At 27.5% G+C, this 19,986-nt stretch overlaps 1 protein-coding gene across 1 annotated transcript; it reads left to right on the plus strand.

The window, feature by feature from the left end:
• The first annotated feature begins 584 nt into the window (after positions 1-584).
• On the plus strand, positions 585-18,155 carry LOC134177656 (uncharacterized). The gene is made up of 11 exons (XM_062644432.1): positions 585-710; positions 1,557-1,668; positions 3,746-3,756; positions 3,818-3,935; positions 4,680-5,009; positions 15,085-15,390; positions 15,481-16,065; positions 16,521-17,015; positions 17,080-17,226; positions 17,311-17,380; positions 17,710-18,155. The coding sequence occupies exons 1-11, from the start codon at positions 585-587 to the stop codon at positions 17,882-17,884; spliced, it is 2,475 nt and encodes an 824-aa protein (XP_062500416.1). The 3' UTR covers positions 17,885-18,155.
• The last annotated feature ends 1,831 nt before the right edge of the window (positions 18,156-19,986 follow it).

Below are 19,986 nucleotides of genomic sequence, written 5' to 3' on the forward strand. Positions count from 1 at the left end.
TGGAAACATGTAGGCATGGGAAAACAGCAGTGCAGTGGACCTACCATGTTCAGGAAGTGTAGAGTTGACTCGTAGTTGCACGTGTACTACGTACGACTTGTTTCAGTGCATGGACTCTGACTGCTACATATATACACTAACCGCGTACAATGAGTTCATTTCTCAAACTACCGCGCTGCAGATCTAGATTCGGCCGTGTGCTGTTGGCGAAACTGAATGCTGAAATGGAGTCGTGACACTGCAGAATATTACATGCCTGAGCTGTCTACATACGTACTAGAAGCGAACGATGATGTCAACTACGTACTTCGTGCAAAACAAGCAAGTGCGTGAAGCGATGTCGCGTGTTCTCAACTTTCGTACCTACATGCTTACCTAATAGAATTAGCTTTATCAAGCTATGAAACCGGATCGGGGTCTCACGTCACTATGACGTTCTCGAAAGCGACCAGGCTCTTCTCGCGCTGGAGCAATTCCGGTAAAAGCTCCTCCTCCTCGTGTGATTCCAGTGCGGTTAGCTCAGCGACTGCGCGGAAGAGCCTGGCTTGCGAGGCTAATGCACTAACAGCAGAGCGAATGACAAAATGGATGATACGAAGTTCGACGACAAGCGAGCCACAACGAATGCATTAAGAAATCTAACGTTTACGACAGATGACGATAGTCAAGACGTTTTCATCGCCGAGTCTTGGGACAAAGCAATTTTCGATGTCTGATTGGCGCTGTATGTAGCCTCGACCACCCAGACCTGTGTAGCGCCGATTCGGCGCTACACGGGTCTAGGAGATCGAGGCTAGCTGTAGTGTCAGAGGCTCTGGTTGACACTACATGGGCCTTTGCATCTTTTATTCTGGATTCTTGCTGCAAACTAAACTAACGTCATTTGTTTACATCCGGATTATGTTACAAATGTTCTGACATCGTCATGTGAAGATGACCAAGGGCGTAACTAGCATTAAAATATTACCGAGGCAAGTTTATATAAATTAATTAATTAAGCAATAATTTGTCTTTAACCTACTTTATGTATAATGTAAGTAAACATAGCTTCTATAATAACAGCTGTCCCAATCTGCGATGTCCTGTACAATCAAATCTTCGTATGACGTTCTCTCTACTCACAGTCACATCTCTATGAATATGTAAAAGAGCTAAGCCACTTAGAAATGCCCGATCTTTTCTGTTATCTACTAACTGATACATCCAGCAAAACTTTTGCAACGCCACACCCATTTTATTTACCGAGGCAACTGCCTCGGCTGCCTCATGCCTAGTACGCCACTGATGACTGACACCAGATGCTGATGGGATTTGTTCTACAGTACAGTACATCTCTCGTTTTTGTATGTGGTTATCTATGCATTTTGTTTGCAGCAACTACACGTTCGCAAACACGTGGCTTAGTGACGTCATTATTATTCACATTCGGGATTCTGTCCAATTGTCTTGTGACATATCTGTCACGTAAACGACACTGTCATACAGACACTGATGATGAGGTTGGTTGTAGATCTCATCTCTATTGTGTTTATTATAATTTTGCATTGTGTTTGCAGCCACTGTTTAAGTCTAAACTCGGTCTTGTTCTCTCCTGCTTGGGATGCGTTGTTGGAACTGGCAACATTTGGCGATACCCGCGCATCGTAGCAAACAACAGTGGAGATGAAGGTTAGAGGAATACTTGCTGTGTGTAGCAAAACTTTAGTATCTAGTGCGCACATAGTGACGCCTCGAAGTTCCAAACGTTTTGGTTTTGGTAAAGTGTACTGTACACGTATGCATGGTACAGTACACGGTATAGTACACGTACAGCACACAGTACAGCACACAGTACAGTACACGGTATAGTACACGTACAGCACACAGTACAGCACACAGTACAGTACACGGTATAGTACGTATAGTACACGGTACAGTACAGAGGTCATTGTGTAGCCAGGAATTACAGTTATAGTTGGTAAACGAGAGTAATTATACAAGAACACGTTGTACAATAGACTGTTAGATAGCCAGTTTGATAGAAAACTGCTCTCTTGGCATTATTCCTAGACCACACTATTTTAGATTGTGCTAGGCCCGACCACTTCTGAATTATGGTCACTTGCCTGTGTGCATCTTTGTCCTTCGCTTGTACTGTCCATGTGTTTCAGTGTGCATTTCTGCTGTCTGTGCAGGTAATCAGTGGTGATGCATGATGATCCAGTGGGAAACAGTTATGTGCAAGTGAGCATTTTCGACTCTCTCATTTCATCAGAAAATATTATAACACGTTCGACAGAATTCATGATGCAAGTACATGACCCTCACACTGTAGTTTTAGTCTCGTGTAGCCAGACGGCTCCCCTCTCCCTATGTAAGGCTGGTAGACATATACGGCTCTGTGTGTCTGTTAGCGAGCGGGAAGTGGTCTGGCTCATGTCCACCATATGTACACCGGAAATGGTTCAATAATTATGTCCACAACTGCATATATATATATATATATATATATATATATATATATATATATATATATATATATATATATATTATAATATGGGAAAGTCAACACAAATACTTGGACAATGAGTTTAGCAAATGACATAATTTTAAGTTCTAGAAGAGGATTGTTCACTACAGTGCGTACGTGCATGTACTCTGTCATGCTTTCTTTTGAACGTGAATGTGGTAGACTCTGCCTAGAGACAAAATTAATGAAGACTGAACATCGCAGACGGGATGCTCATTCGCTGTTTCTCCACAATATATATCTGCCATCCACGTTTTATTAAATTAAATTACAGAAAAACATGCACCGGCTACATTAGATGTAGGGAGTAGTCAGCAGGAGCTTACTCGCTACTATGTAATACATAGGCTCCAGCTATTACTTACTAGCTACATCTAATAAAAAATCAATGAAATGATAAGGATTATTAGATTTATCTCGGATGTGGTCATTCCCAGGAAGTAATAGTACGTCTTAGCATTGCTCTTCGGCAGATATTGTGAACCAGCCTTTCAGGAAGCTACGACGCGACGCTCTGCTTATATTTTAGTATTCCTGCAAGGCTATGCTGCGATTGCAGACAGAAATACAAAGCAATTGTTATTGAAGGCACTGCTGGAGGGGAGCACGTGCCCCCATGCAACGCCCCATGTAATTACATCCGCCACTGCCTAGTACGAGGACATGACGTATACATATATATATATATATATATATATATATATATATATATATATATATATATATATATATATATATAGAACAGTAAACGATTGGGGTCGTCGACGAAGAGAAATACTCAAAAGTTGTTTAGATCTAGATAAATGCCTGGTTTTTAATTGCGTATACACATCCAATTTGTATCGTAAACGAGAGAATTTACAACACAATCGACTACAGACTAGCCGTTGACAAACAGACCAAAAACAGTGAGAAGCGCTGGTTGACGTGAAATACTGATCTAATGTTTAGGAAATCAAATCCGGTATTTATCTCACTAATTTCGGCTAAGCGGAAACACGACGACATCGACTTTTCTTCCACCAAACCCTTTCTTGCCCGGAAGGATGACGTGGCGTGAAAAGACAGGTGATAAACATGAGACAAAGATTACGTCATTAGTCATGTGACTAGCAACCAAGAGCTACAGCCTCTGCTGCTGAACCGGTATTGGAGTTGGCAAAGGTAACTTATCACAATCTCTAGACGTCCTTTTGTATACGCTGTTCTTTGCTGGAGTAAGTTCTCTTTCTGTAGAGTATGATAAAGTACTATAATATAGATAGTTTGAGTGCATACATTGTACCTATCTAAATATGTTATGTGCAGAAGGCAATGTTCAACAAGCAATTAAACTTTCATCTATTTCTCTTTCGGTTATCTGTTGTTGTCGCTCTTTTGGAGTCGCTCTCTTGTGACGAAACAGTAGTTTGCCCTACAGAAAGAGGTAAATTGTCATACTCATGCTTGGTTTGTTAGCTTAGATTGATACCTCAGCTTTTCAATGCCAACTCATGCAACAAAATCCACAAATTCGCCAACGCCCTCTAGCTGAGTGCGCCATACATCCGGTGATTGGTCTGTAGAGTTCATGCTGCCAGACTGTCAGTGTAAGATCTAGAGAACCGGTCGTCTCGTTGGGACTCTAACCCGTCGATCCCCCCCCCCTCATTTTTACTGCCGAGCGAAGAAGGAAAGTCTACCTGGTACAGTTCCTTCGATTTTGTCGCTCGCTGCCGCTTCAGCGCTAAACGTTGAAAGTAAGTGTCCGATTAGATAGTCGGGTGACTGTGATTGGAACGCTGTCGTTTCCGGAGCTTGTCATGTCTTGTTTTTGGTCCAGTTCTGCGTAAGAACGTCGCCACTAGATCGAACAAAATCCTGTCGTTTTTCGTCATTCGGGTGCGGTCTCGTGTTGCCAGCCCCTCACCTTTGATTACCACGGACGCCGAGTGGGAGTTCGATTTCCAAAACAAAAGGAAAGTCAAACGTTTAGCAAAAAGATAGACCATTAATTAGAATGCCGAAAGCGTGCTATTGGAGTGAAAGACTTTAGGAAACACTAGTTGCCAGAAACTATAACAGTGTGTCAGAAAATGATGGCCAAAATAAGCATTTTATAATTGTATTCAATAAATATTTAATAAATTGTACAAATTGATTGATTTTGATCAGCTGGAATTTGTTATAGAAGTCATCCTGTATAAGGAAAATATTACGGTGTACAAACTTATTGGATCTGATATCATATTTACTCCAAATATGTCGGACGTCAGACTACAGAATTTAGTGTCTAGAAAATACAAATGGCACGAATGGAATGGTAAAGCTAACTTTGTTTTGGAGTGGGGAAAGGATCCAAAGTTGTCAGACGAAACAAAACTTCATTTCAGGACGTATTACAAACAGCTCCGTTCATCTGCTATAACAAAGGAATTCGATGGTGCGCGCCTACGATATACAGCTCGAATGAATGACAACACGAGCTTTCATTCTGGAACGGCAACTCTACACGTAGCAGGTAAGCTATTAAATCATTAAAAGTAATGATTTGTTATCGCTTTAGATTACCTAATGAATTCTTTTCAATTTTATCTGATGCTAGAGCTATAGATGCATTAGGCCATTAGGCAGACGTCTAACAATTTTGCATGACCGTTATTTGCTATTCAAAGACAAAATCAGATTATGTGTGCTGATCCTCCATATTGCATGTAGGATCAGCACAGCTAGTATACCTAAAATCATAACGATGCGAGAGGAACATGCACATGGACATAAAAAATGTAGCAAATTTTAAAAACTTCTAAACATAGTAGTTTACGTTAATATATAAATATATATACATAAATAAACAAACAAATAAATAAATACATAGATAGATAAATAAATAAAATAATAATTTAAAAATTAGTAAATGTAAATAAATCAAAAAAATATATAAAATAAGTAAATAAATAAGTAAATAAATCAATAAATCAATAAATTAATAAATAAATAAATAAATAAAGAAAATAAATCAATAAATCAATAAATCAACAAATCAATAAATGGATAAATCAATAAATCAATAAATCAGTAAATCAATAAATCAATAAATCACAAAATCAACAAATCAACAAATCAATAAATGGATAAATCAATAAATCAATAAATCAGTAAATCAACAAATCGATAAATAAATAAATAAATAAATATATCAATAAATCAATAAATTAACAAATCAATATATTAAGTAAATCTATAAATCAATAAATCAATAATTCAATAAATCAATGAGTCAATAAATAAATAAATTATTAAAACAATAAATCAGTAAATCAATAAATAAATCAATAAATAAATTTATAAATAAATTAATAAATCAATAAATCAATAAATCAATAAATCAATAAATCAATAAATCAATAAATCAATAAATCAATAAATCACAAAATCAACAAATCAATAAATCAACAAATTAATAATTTAATAAATCAATAAATAAATAAATCAATAAATCAATAAATTAATAAATTAATAAATCAACAAATTAATAAATCAGTAACCATTAAATTAATAAATTAATAAATTAATAAATAAATCAATAAATCAATAAATCAACAAATCAATATATCAAGTAAATTTATAAATCAATAAATCAATAATTCAATAAATTAATAAGTCAATAAATAAATAAATTATTAAAACAATTAATCAATAAATCAATAAATCAACATGTCAATAAGTCAATAAATTATTAAATTAAGAAATTAATCAATAAATCAATAAATCAATAAATCAAAAGATTAATAAATCAATATATCAATAAATCAGTAAATCAATAAATGAATAAATTAATAAATCAATAAATCAATAAATCTTTAAATCAATTAATCAATAAATTAATAAATAAGTAAATCAATAAATTAATAAATCGATAAATCAGTAAATTAATAAATCAACAAATCAATACATCAATAAATCAATAAATAAATCAATAAATAAATTAATAAATAAATTAATAAATCAATAAATCAATAAATCAATAAATCAAGAAATTAATAAACTAATAATTTAATAAATAAATAAAATAATAAATTAATAAATCAATAAATTAATAAATTAATAATGAAATAAAGTAATAAATTAATAAATCAATAGATTAATAAATGACTAAATCAATCAGTAAATATACTAATAAATCAGTAAATCAATAAATTAATAAATCAACAAATCAATATATCAATAAATCAATAAATAAATTAATAAATTAGTTAATAAATGTATTAATAAATTAATAAATCAATAAATCAATAAGTCAATAAATCAGTATATCAATAAATCAATAAATCACAAAATTAACAAATTAATAAATTAATTAATCAATCAATAAATCAATCAATAAATAAATAAATAAATAAATAAATTAATAAATCAGTAATCAATCAATTAATAAATCAATAAATTAATAAATAAATCAAAAATCAATAATAAACAAATCAATATATCAGGTAAATCTATAAATTAATAAATCAATAATTTGATAAATCAATGAGTCAATAAATAAATAAATTATTAAAACAATAAATCAATAAATTAATAAATCAACATGTCAATAAGTCAATAAATTAATAAATCAATAAATCAATAAATCAATAAATCAACAAATTAATAATTTAATAAATCAATAAATAAATAAATCAATAAATTAATAAATTAATAAATTAATAAATCAACAAATTAATAAATCAGTAAGCATTAAATTAATAAATTAATAAATTAATAAATAAATCAATAAATCAATAAATCAACATGTCAATAAGTCAATAAATCAAGTAAATCTATAAATCAATAAATCAATAATTTAATAAATTAATAAGTCAATAAATAAATAAATTATTAAAACAATTAATCAATAAATCAATAAATCAACATGTCAATAAGTCAATAAATTATTAAATTAAGAAATTAATTAATAAATCAATAAATCAATAAATCAAAAGATTAATAAATCAATATATCAATAAATCAATAAATCAATAAATTAATAAATCAATAAATCAATAAATCATTAAATCAATCAATCAATAAATTAATAAATAAGTAAATCAATAAATTAATAAATCGATTAATTAGTAAATTAATAAATCAACAAATCAATACATCAATAAATCAATAAAGAAATCAATAAATAAATTAATAAATAAATTAATAAATCAATAAATCAATAAATCAAGAAATTAATAAATTAATAATTTAATAAATAAATACAATAATAAATTAATAAATCAATAAATTAATAAATTAATAATAAAATAAAGTAATAAATTAATAAATCAATAGATTAATAAATGACTAAATCAATCAGTAAATATACTAATAAATCAGTAAATTAATAAATTAATAAATCAACAAATCAATACATCAATAAATCAATAAATAAATTAATAAATTAATTAATAAATGTATTAATAAATTAATAAATCAATAAATCAATAAATCAATAAATCAGTATATCAATAAATCAATAAATCACAAAAGTAACAAATTAATAAATTAATTAATCAATCAATAAATTAATCAATAAATAAATAAATAAATCAATAAATTAATAAATCAGTAATCAATCAATTAATAAATCAATAAATTATAAATAAATCAATAAATCAATAATAAACAAATCAATATATCAGGTAAATCTATAAATTAATAAATCAATAATTTAATAAATCAATGAGTCAATAAATAAATAAATTATTAAAACAATAAATCAATAAATTAATAAATCAACATGTCAATAAGTCAATAAATTAATAAATCAATAAATCAATAAATCAATAAATCAATAAATCAATAAATCTATAAGTCAATAATTCAATAATTCAATAAATCAATAAATCAATAAATCAACAAATCAATAAATTAATAAATTAATAAATCAATAAATTAACATGTCAATAAGTCAATAAATTAATAAATCAATAAATCAATAAATCAATAAATCAATAAATCAATAAATCAATAATAATAATAATAATACGGCAACTCTACACGTAGCAGGTAAGCTATTAAATCATTAAAAGTAATGATTTGTTATCGCTTTAGATTACCTAATGAATTCTTTTCAATTTTATCTGATGCTAGAGCTATAGATGCATTAGGCCATTAGGCAGACGTCTAACAATTTTGCATGACCGTTATTTGCTATTCAAAGACAAAATCAGATTATGTGTGCTGATCCTCCATATTGCATGTAGGATCAGCACAGCTAGTATACCTAAAATCATAACGATGCGAGAGGAACATGCACATGGACATAAAAAATGTAGCAAATTTTAAAAACTTCTAAACATAGTAGTTTACGTTAATATATAAATATATATACATAAATAAACAAACAAATAAATAAATACATAGATAGATAAATAAATAAAATAATAATTTAAAAATTAGTAAATGTAAATAAATCAAAAAAATATATAAAATAAGTAAATAAATAAGTAAATAAATCAATAAATCAATAAATTAATAAATAAATAAATAAATAAAGAAAATAAATCAATAAATCAATAAATCAACAAATCAATAAATGGATAAATCAATAAATCAATAAATCAGTAAATCAATAAATCAATAAATCACAAAATCAACAAATCAACAAATCAATAAATGGATAAATCAATAAATCAATAAATCAGTAAATCAACAAATCGATAAATAAATAAATAAATAAATATATCAATAAATCAATAAATTAACAAATCAATATATTAAGTAAATCTATAAATCAATAAATCAATAATTCAATAAATCAATGAGTCAATAAATAAATAAATTATTAAAACAATAAATCAGTAAATCAATAAATAAATCAATAAATAAATTTATAAATAAATTAATAAATCAATAAATCAATAAATCAATAAATCAATAAATCAATAAATCAATAAATCAATAAATCAATAAATCACAAAATCAACAAATCAATAAATCAACAAATTAATAATTTAATAAATCAATAAATAAATAAATCAATAAATCAATAAATTAATAAATTAATAAATCAACAAATTAATAAATCAGTAACCATTAAATTAATAAATTAATAAATTAATAAATAAATCAATAAATCAATAAATCAACAAATCAATATATCAAGTAAATTTATAAATCAATAAATCAATAATTCAATAAATTAATAAGTCAATAAATAAATAAATTATTAAAACAATTAATCAATAAATCAATAAATCAACATGTCAATAAGTCAATAAATTATTAAATTAAGAAATTAATCAATAAATCAATAAATCAATAAATCAAAAGATTAATAAATCAATATATCAATAAATCAGTAAATCAATAAATGAATAAATTAATAAATCAATAAATCAATAAATCTTTAAATCAATTAATCAATAAATTAATAAATAAGTAAATCAATAAATTAATAAATCGATAAATCAGTAAATTAATAAATCAACAAATCAATACATCAATAAATCAATAAATAAATCAATAAATAAATTAATAAATAAATTAATAAATCAATAAATCAATAAATCAATAAATCAAGAAATTAATAAACTAATAATTTAATAAATAAATAAAATAATAAATTAATAAATCAATAAATTAATAAATTAATAATGAAATAAAGTAATAAATTAATAAATCAATAGATTAATAAATGACTAAATCAATCAGTAAATATACTAATAAATCAGTAAATCAATAAATTAATAAATCAACAAATCAATATATCAATAAATCAATAAATAAATTAATAAATTAGTTAATAAATGTATTAATAAATTAATAAATCAATAAATCAATAAGTCAATAAATCAGTATATCAATAAATCAATAAATCACAAAATTAACAAATTAATAAATTAATTAATCAATCAATAAATCAATCAATAAATAAATAAATAAATAAATAAATTAATAAATCAGTAATCAATCAATTAATAAATCAATAAATTAATAAATAAATCAAAAATCAATAATAAACAAATCAATATATCAGGTAAATCTATAAATTAATAAATCAATAATTTGATAAATCAATGAGTCAATAAATAAATAAATTATTAAAACAATAAATCAATAAATTAATAAATCAACATGTCAATAAGTCAATAAATTAATAAATCAATAAATCAATAAATCAATAAATCAACAAATTAATAATTTAATAAATCAATAAATAAATAAATCAATAAATTAATAAATTAATAAATTAATAAATCAACAAATTAATAAATCAGTAAGCATTAAATTAATAAATTAATAAATTAATAAATAAATCAATAAATCAATAAATCAACATGTCAATAAGTCAATAAATCAAGTAAATCTATAAATCAATAAATCAATAATTTAATAAATTAATAAGTCAATAAATAAATAAATTATTAAAACAATTAATCAATAAATCAATAAATCAACATGTCAATAAGTCAATAAATTATTAAATTAAGAAATTAATTAATAAATCAATAAATCAATAAATCAAAAGATTAATAAATCAATATATCAATAAATCAATAAATCAATAAATTAATAAATCAATAAATCAATAAATCATTAAATCAATCAATCAATAAATTAATAAATAAGTAAATCAATAAATTAATAAATCGATTAATTAGTAAATTAATAAATCAACAAATCAATACATCAATAAATCAATAAAGAAATCAATAAATAAATTAATAAATAAATTAATAAATCAATAAATCAATAAATCAAGAAATTAATAAATTAATAATTTAATAAATAAATACAATAATAAATTAATAAATCAATAAATTAATAAATTAATAATAAAATAAAGTAATAAATTAATAAATCAATAGATTAATAAATGACTAAATCAATCAGTAAATATACTAATAAATCAGTAAATTAATAAATTAATAAATCAACAAATCAATACATCAATAAATCAATAAATAAATTAATAAATTAATTAATAAATGTATTAATAAATTAATAAATCAATAAATCAATAAATCAATAAATCAGTATATCAATAAATCAATAAATCACAAAAGTAACAAATTAATAAATTAATTAATCAATCAATAAATTAATCAATAAATAAATAAATAAATCAATAAATTAATAAATCAGTAATCAATCAATTAATAAATCAATAAATTATAAATAAATCAATAAATCAATAATAAACAAATCAATATATCAGGTAAATCTATAAATTAATAAATCAATAATTTAATAAATCAATGAGTCAATAAATAAATAAATTATTAAAACAATAAATCAATAAATTAATAAATCAACATGTCAATAAGTCAATAAATTAATAAATCAATAAATCAATAAATCAATAAATCAATAAATCAATAAATCTATAAGTCAATAATTCAATAATTCAATAAATCAATAAATCAATAAATCAACAAATCAATAAATTAATAAATTAATAAATCAATAAATTAACATGTCAATAAGTCAATAAATTAATAAATCAATAAATCAATAAATCAATAAATCAATAAATCAATAAATCAATAAATCAATAAATCATTAAATCAACATGTCAATAAGTCAATAAATAAATAAATCAATAAATCAATAAATCAATAAATCAATCAAACAATAAATTAATAAATTATTAAATTAATAAATCATTAAATCAATAAATCAACAAATCAAGAAATTACTAAATTAATAATTTAATAAATAAATAAAGTAATAAATTAATAAATCAATAGATTAATAAATGACTAAATCAATTAGTAAATATACCAATAAATCAGTAAATCAATAAATCAATAGATCAACAAATCAATACATCAATAAATCAATAAATAAATCAATAAATAAATTAATAAATGGATTATTAAATTAATAAATTAATAAATCAATAAATCAGTAAATTAGTAAATCAATAAATCAATAAATCACAAAAATCAACAAATCAATAAATTAATTAATCAATCAATAAATCAATAAATCAGCAAATTAATAATGCAATAAATCAATAAATAAATAAATAAATAAATCAATAAATTAATAAATCAGTAATCAATAAATTAATAAATCAATAAACTAATAAATAAATCAATAAATCAATGAATCAACAAATCAATATATCAAGTAAATCTATAAATCAATCAATAAATCAATAATTTAATAAATCAATGATTCATTAATATAAATAAATTATTAAAACAATAAATCAATAAATCAATAAATCAACATGTCAATAAATCAATAAATTAATAAATCAATAAATTAATAAATCAATACATCTGTAAATCAATAAATTAGTAAATGATAAATCAATAAATCAATAAATCAACAAATCAATACATCAAAAAATCAATAAATAAATTAATAAATAAATTAAAAAATCAATAAATCAATTAATTAATAAATCCAGAAATTAATAAATTAATAATTTAATAAATAAATAAAGTAATAAATTAATAAATCAATAGATTAATAATTTAGTAAATTAATAAATAAATAAATTAATAAATTAATAAATCAGTAGATTAATAAATGACTAAATCAATCAGTAAATATAAAAATAAATCAGTAAATCAATAAATCAATAAATCAACAAATCAATACATCAATAAATCAATGAATAAATCAAGAAATAAATCAATAAAATAAATTAATAAATGGATAAATAAATCAAGAAATCAATAAATCAATAAATCAAGAAATCAGTAAATCAATAAATCAATAAATCACAAAATCACCAAATCAATAAATCAATTAATCAGCAAATTAATAATGCAATAAATTAATAAATCAATAAATTAATAAATAAATTCATAAATCAATAAATCAACAAATCAATATATCAAGTAAATCTATAAATCAATAAATCACTAATTCAGTAAATCAATGAGTTAATAAATTAATAAATTATTAAAACAATAAATCAATAAATTAATAAATCAACATGTTAATAAGTCAATAAATTAATTAATCAAGAAATCAATAAAACAATAAATCAATAAATCAATAAATCAACTAATCAATAAATCAATGAATCAATAAATGAATAATCAATAAATCAATAATTTTATAAATCAATAAATTAATAAATCAATATAAGATAAGCATATTTAAATATATAAATAAATATATATTATGTAAGTAATTAAATATATAATATATAACCTCTTTAATTCAGTCAGTAAGTAAGTATGTAATTAACTAAATGGGGATGTAAAAATTATTAGGTTTTAAGTAATTAAGTAAGTAAGAAAATATATAAGTCATTATCTAAAACAAATATATACATAAATAAATAAATTAATTATTAAAATTAAAACATGCAGACAGACTGACAGACAGAGACAGACAGACACGTACACAGACAGACAAACACATAGACAGACAGACATACAGACCCAGAGAGAGACATATACTTTATTCACGTATAGACTATAGTTGTACATATGCTAGAATTTTGTAAAAGCAATGCAGTCTTTGCAAACAACAAATTCATACATTAAATTCGCTAATTGACTTGTCGTAAAGGCTCTCTAATGTTAAAGTCAAATAATCAGTAAAAATCATTATGAATAGGTGACAGTTTTGATAGTTTTCTTAAAAGAACTTTGGCATTGCATGCATCTTTGTAGAATTGTAGAAAATCTTTTTCTTCAATACGTAACGAACACGAGACAATAATATTGGCTTCTGCAAAACAAATGGTAAAAAATTCTCTGTCTTTGTGCCCCAATCCTAAATGTTCTATCACAAGAGGAGCACGTCTTGATACATATCCTCCTGGAACAAGCTCCTTTTCATGTTATTGTCTTCTCTTGTCGCGGCAACAGCAGAATGACCATTTTCCGTGCTAATTCTTTTAATAATGTTCTGACTTAATGGATGAGCAAGTGAAACATCAAAATCCAAATTCTGACCAGTGTTTGGATCAAACCGTTCTAATGTACAGAAAGACTGAAAGACAGACAGATAGACACAGAGACAGACTGACAGAAAGAAAGACAAACAGACAGACAAACAGACAGACATACAGACAGACAGACAGACAGGCAGGCCGGTATGTACTATAGTTTAAAGTTTGAAACATATATATTGACAGACAGACAAACAGACAGACAGACAGACAGACAGACAGACAGACAGACAGACAGACAGACAGACAGACAGACAGACAGACAGACAGACAGACAGACAGACAGACAGACAGACAGACAGATTTGTTTTATTGTTATCAAACGTCACTACTTACATCACTTGCTGCAGTACTAAAAGTTCTACTTTCCTACTGTTCTTCGTTTTAATTAATGAATAGAACTACAGACAGACAGACAGACAGACAGACAGACAGACGGACGGACAGGCAGGCAAGCTGGCAGGAAGACAGACGGACAGGCAAGCAAGCAGACAGGAAGGCATGCAGGAAGGCAGGCAGACAGACGAGCAGACTATCGTATGCGCATGTGTACCGAGGCTTAATTACTATAACTTGTAGACATTTATGAAAAACGAGCAATTACTATAATTACAATATAGCAAGACCAGAAGCGGATTATCTACTAAGTTAGAGTTGTTGAAGATGAAACATAATTTTCTCTCTGTGCAATTAGCTAGACCAACTATTTCACGGCAATCCGACATCTTGCTCGGTGTATTGGGATCTACTGTGGAGGCTTGTTTCAATGTCACCGGAATTCCCAAGCCGTCACTCAAAATCAGCAAGGGGAACAATAACAACGACATTGTATCTTCTATTAACACAGAAAACGGCTGCGTTTACTTCGGACCTTTAAACCGTAGTGACGATACAAATGGATCTTTAAACCGTAGCGACAACAGAAATGTTACTTTAACTGTGGCAGCAGAAAACTGTTTAGGAAAATCAAATTTCACTCTTCACCTTCAAATTGTTCAAAGTAAATTGCGATATTCGCTAAATAATATAATCAGTCAAAATGTCTTCTAGTTATAACTGATAATCTGTAATGTGTCATTTCTAACTTTAGGATCATTTCCAAGTCCAACTACAGTTCATTGTTCAAGAAATAGCTCTCACTATGAAGCACATACAACGCAACTTCCAACCACCAAGAGTATCCAAATACAAATACAACAAATAGATAATCAAACAACGGACGTTTCCAGTTCAGCAACAAACACATTCATTTTGAATTACAACGGAAGAACTGTGGCGTCGGGCAAATCGATAATCACGGTATCTGTTAGTTCCACACTAACTCTGCAATACACTTCGACAAATTTACACAATAAGCTATTCGTTTGTCACAATGAAAATACAACGGATCGTGTGTTTGATCGCTATCCATTCCTAATCATACCAAACGTACAACAATCAGACCATGGGATATACGAAGTCATAGTAATAGATGGGGATGTAAATACGAGATTGTATTTCATGCTTCGAGTAAAGACATCTTATTCTGCAACGGATACTTCAAATCAAGGCAAAGGATCGCTGCCTACGAATAGTGTTACCACGGAAGAAACAAATGGCTACACAAGGCGTCTCACATCGACAATAGTTACAACATCAAGTCACAATAAGCCTAGACTACAGAGCACGTCGAAAAGTTAGATCATTTTATCATTTAATTTAACAAAAAAGTATTGACAACTTTTCTTTTTGTTTGTTTGTTTGTTGTTAGTTTTAATAAATAGATTGATGTTGAGACAGCTGTTTGTTTAATTTACGAAAACCTAAAAAATTTGCAGCATTAACTTTCGTTGCTAATGTGAACAATAAGTAAATTTAATATAAGTGTACTCAATTTGAATTGTTAGAAATAAATTTATAAGTCAACAAAACTATAAATGCAACTATAAAAATTTAGTTTTAAATAATGTTCAAACGAATTTTGTACAAGAAAAGAAAGGACATGTGGTTGTTGTGCCAATGCACGGAATAGTACGTCTAATGAGTTCAATTTCCATTAATAACAATGTGTTACGTTACATATTTGTAGTCGCTGTATCATTTACTTTGAATTCGTTGTCGTAATTTAAAATATCTCATTTTTATGTCTAGAGCCATCTCCTAGTCCAACTACACTTCACTGTTCAAGAAATATCACTCAATATGCAGCACACACAACGCAACTTCCAACTACCAATAATATGCAAGGACAACAAATACATAATCAGCCAACCGATGTTTCCGGTTTGGCAGCGAACACATTCATCTTGAGTTACAATGGAAGAACTGTGGCGTCGAGCGAATCAAAAATCACAGTGTCTGTTAATTCCACACTAACAATGCAATACACTGTGACTAATCCGCACAATAGACTACACGTGTGTCACAATGAAAAGGCAACGGATCGTGTGTTTGACCACTATCCATTTTTAATCATATCAAACGTACAACAATTAGACAGTGGGATATACGAAATCATTGCAAGAGATAAAGATGTAAATACAAGATTGTATTTCACGCTTCAGGTAAAGACATCACATTCAACAGTGGACACATCAGATACACCATCAAGTCAAAGCGTGCTTGAACTACGTGACACTTCGGAAAGTTAGATCATTTGTCATTTACTAATCTAGGAATGTTTTAGACACCTTTGCTATTACTAATCTAGAAATTGAAATGTCGACTACAGCACTCATTGTCGTCTCGGTCTGTATTTTTGTCTTTGCTCTACCAACTGCTTTCCTTGTTTACAAATATCGTCGACGTTTGAATTTGTTAACTCGCAGGCTAGTCGACTCTAGTGAAAAAGAAACTGGTATGTTTTACAGTTAAATACTTGTTTTAAAAATTTTCAATGATATTATTAATTAAATGTTGTTTTTAATCGTTTTGTCAAAAGGAGAACCGAGAAGTCCCACCACAGATCCAAACGTTGAAGGCGTAAATAAGAGAGCCATCTTTACTACAAGGTAAACTGCGCGTGAGTCAACAAATATCTTGATAATCTACTCGACCTATCACTAAGTAACAAAAGCAATCGACACAAACACCAACAAATGTGAAATGTCCGTTGCACAATCTGAATTGTGTAAAGTAAACTAATTAAAATTAACAAGATAAATAAAATTTCTTAAATAAAAATATAATATTAATATTAATTCAGATGTTACTATATAAACTCATTTGACTATTTAAGTTACTAATTAATTAACTATATGCTTTGGTTTACATTGGGGCGCCGTACATTGATATATCTGTAACATTAATTGCTATTAGTATTTAACGAAATTATATTTAGTGAGCAAACAGTGAGTCTAGTAAATTCGACGGCAAATCCGACGGCTGCATGTGAAGACGCTCTCTATGAATCTGTCGAAATGAACCAAGTACGACAAGTCACAGTAGAGTCATCTCATGATTTAGCATCGGATGTTGCTTTTCAAGACAATACAGCTTACGGAGGAACAGTTTAATCAGCGTTTTAATGTACTGCATTTTGCTACTGTTTTCTATTCAGTTGACTTCTTCGCATATATGGCATCCAGGTAACTGCCAAGTAGCTACTGATCTTTTTCAGAGTGTATTTGTGTTAGTAGTGTAGTATAGGAAGAGTCTATGCATTTTGCTGAAAGAAGTCTATAGTTGTAAGGCTAATTAATGGCTTGAAGTGCAGCGATTTAAGTAACTGAAATCTAGTTAACAACTTTAGGTAACGACGTGAAATTGACATCGAAACTAATTAACAACATTAACAAAGCTTATTTAAATGGATGACGTTTTCATATTTCCTAAACAGAGATTGGATGTTAAACATTTAAGTTAAAGAAAAGCTAAAATGCAGTTATTTGCATACTCAGATTAAATCTTTGTCAAAATTTTACTTTTAATAAGTCATATGTTAATTCATAAACTAGCACAAATTATTCCCAAACTTTTATATACTTAACTCAATGTCACGCTTACAATGCAACACCAAATCAATGCATTTATTTGCCTTGTTAGTGTACTGACAACGACAATAGGGATGAACACTTGCCTAATGTCTTTAGTAAAATTATCCATTTGTCAATGGAAAATCTCATAAGATTTACAATTTTGAATAATTACAACTGCTGCCACATCAGTTGTTCAACTATTGCAATGTAGTCTCACTGCAGCGTGAGTCGAAAAAAAGGATGACGCATTGGCAGTGTGCATGAGCGTCTACGGTTAATCAGTGACTTATACCCCCACAAGGTACTTCAGTAAGTATGATTTTATGCTAGAATAGGCATCACTAGTGCAAGAAAGAATGAAAACACTTGTTTGTATCAAGCTTGTGAAGCTTACCAACAGCTGAGTAAACACTATAGTCTAGAGTAATTATTTAAGCACGTTATAGCTTACAACTAGTGCCAAACTGAATTAATTACAATTAAATTTAATCTACAATTTAAAAATATTTTATTATATGCTGCTAACCAATTTAGTACGCAGCATGCATTTGCTTAAGCGCTGAGGGTGATAACCAAGATTTGCTAGATGAACTTGTTATACCAAAAACCTATCAATTACCCAATGCAATAATCAACATACAATTACCAGAATTAATTAATTAAAGGCTGTTTGTGAGGAAAGAGCAGTCACAATGCGTGAACAACGGATAGATCGATTTAGGCCAAAAGAACAAAATTAATTTTTAGTTCTATGCTCAAATTCATGCGCACGCCCGTTTTATTTTATTTCTAATAGTTCAAAAAATAAGATTTACTTACTAAATTAAGTCTTAGCTAATTAGACACCTGTGAAGTTTTAACAGAAAAGCTTACGTAAGCCTTAGACTTCACCAGTCGTTGTATCTAAGGGACAGAGTTGTTGAGCTGATTGAGATTGCACTCCAGAATTGAAACATTGCTGACAACTAACCTCGTCCCCAGACTCTCTCGCGCTAGTCCCGTGCCCGTATAACAATTCCAGGCGCGAGAGTATTAGTGATTTCCATTTCATGTCGTTGAGTTGCCGCTTCAAACTTTTAGATAATGAATTCAGAGCCTGATCCAGGAATTTTTGAGATCGGGCGTTCACCGTTAGCAGTTATTTATACAGCATTACTAATTTTCTCTTTTCTAATGAAATTATATGAAATTATTGAACCACGCGTATTGGAAAAGAGAGGGTTTCAATCCCCTGAATCCTCTTCTGGATCCGGCCTTGGCATTTGATGTTGAGAGGACAAACAGTACGCCAAGCTCTAATTTCTCGTCTGCATGTTCGTCAATTATCGTTACGGTAGCCTGAAGTCTGTGGGTGTAGACGATCAAACTTGACTGGTCATGTAAATAGATCATACTTTGCTCAAAAAACAGCTAATCTATCCATTAACATTACATCAAAAATGCTTCCAATTAAAATTCAGAAAAAAAGTTGAACGACCGGTTTAATTTGCTCAACAACAGCCCATTTCACTGTTGTTTGTTGCTCTGCTGTTGTGCAGTGCTCTACAAAAAGTAGCCGTGTATGCCCAGTGTCAACCGGGCTCACTTTTAAGTGGCGGATCCAGAGTTTGGCTGAAGGGCGAACACAACACAACTAAGAG

This window comes from Corticium candelabrum, chromosome 3 (genome assembly GCF_963422355.1).
Source record: "Corticium candelabrum chromosome 3, ooCorCand1.1, whole genome shotgun sequence".
In the NCBI taxonomy this organism is placed as follows: Eukaryota; Metazoa; Porifera; class Homoscleromorpha; order Homosclerophorida; family Plakinidae; genus Corticium; species Corticium candelabrum.

What these genes read in the sequence shown, in the direction of transcription:
- LOC134177656 (XM_062644432.1), top strand. Translation starts at nt 585, where the DNA reads ATGGATGATACGAAGTTCGACGACAAGCGAGCCACAACGAATGCATTA. An exon ending in GGGACAAAGCAATTTTCGAT is followed by an intron (nt 711 to 1,556) that starts GTCTGATTGGCG and finishes TTGTGTTTGCAG; the next exon opens with CCACTGTTTAAGTCTAAACT. An exon ending in ACTACGTGACACTTCGGAAA is followed by an intron (nt 17,016 to 17,079) that starts GTTAGATCATTT and finishes TTACTAATCTAG; the next exon opens with AAATTGAAATGTCGACTACA.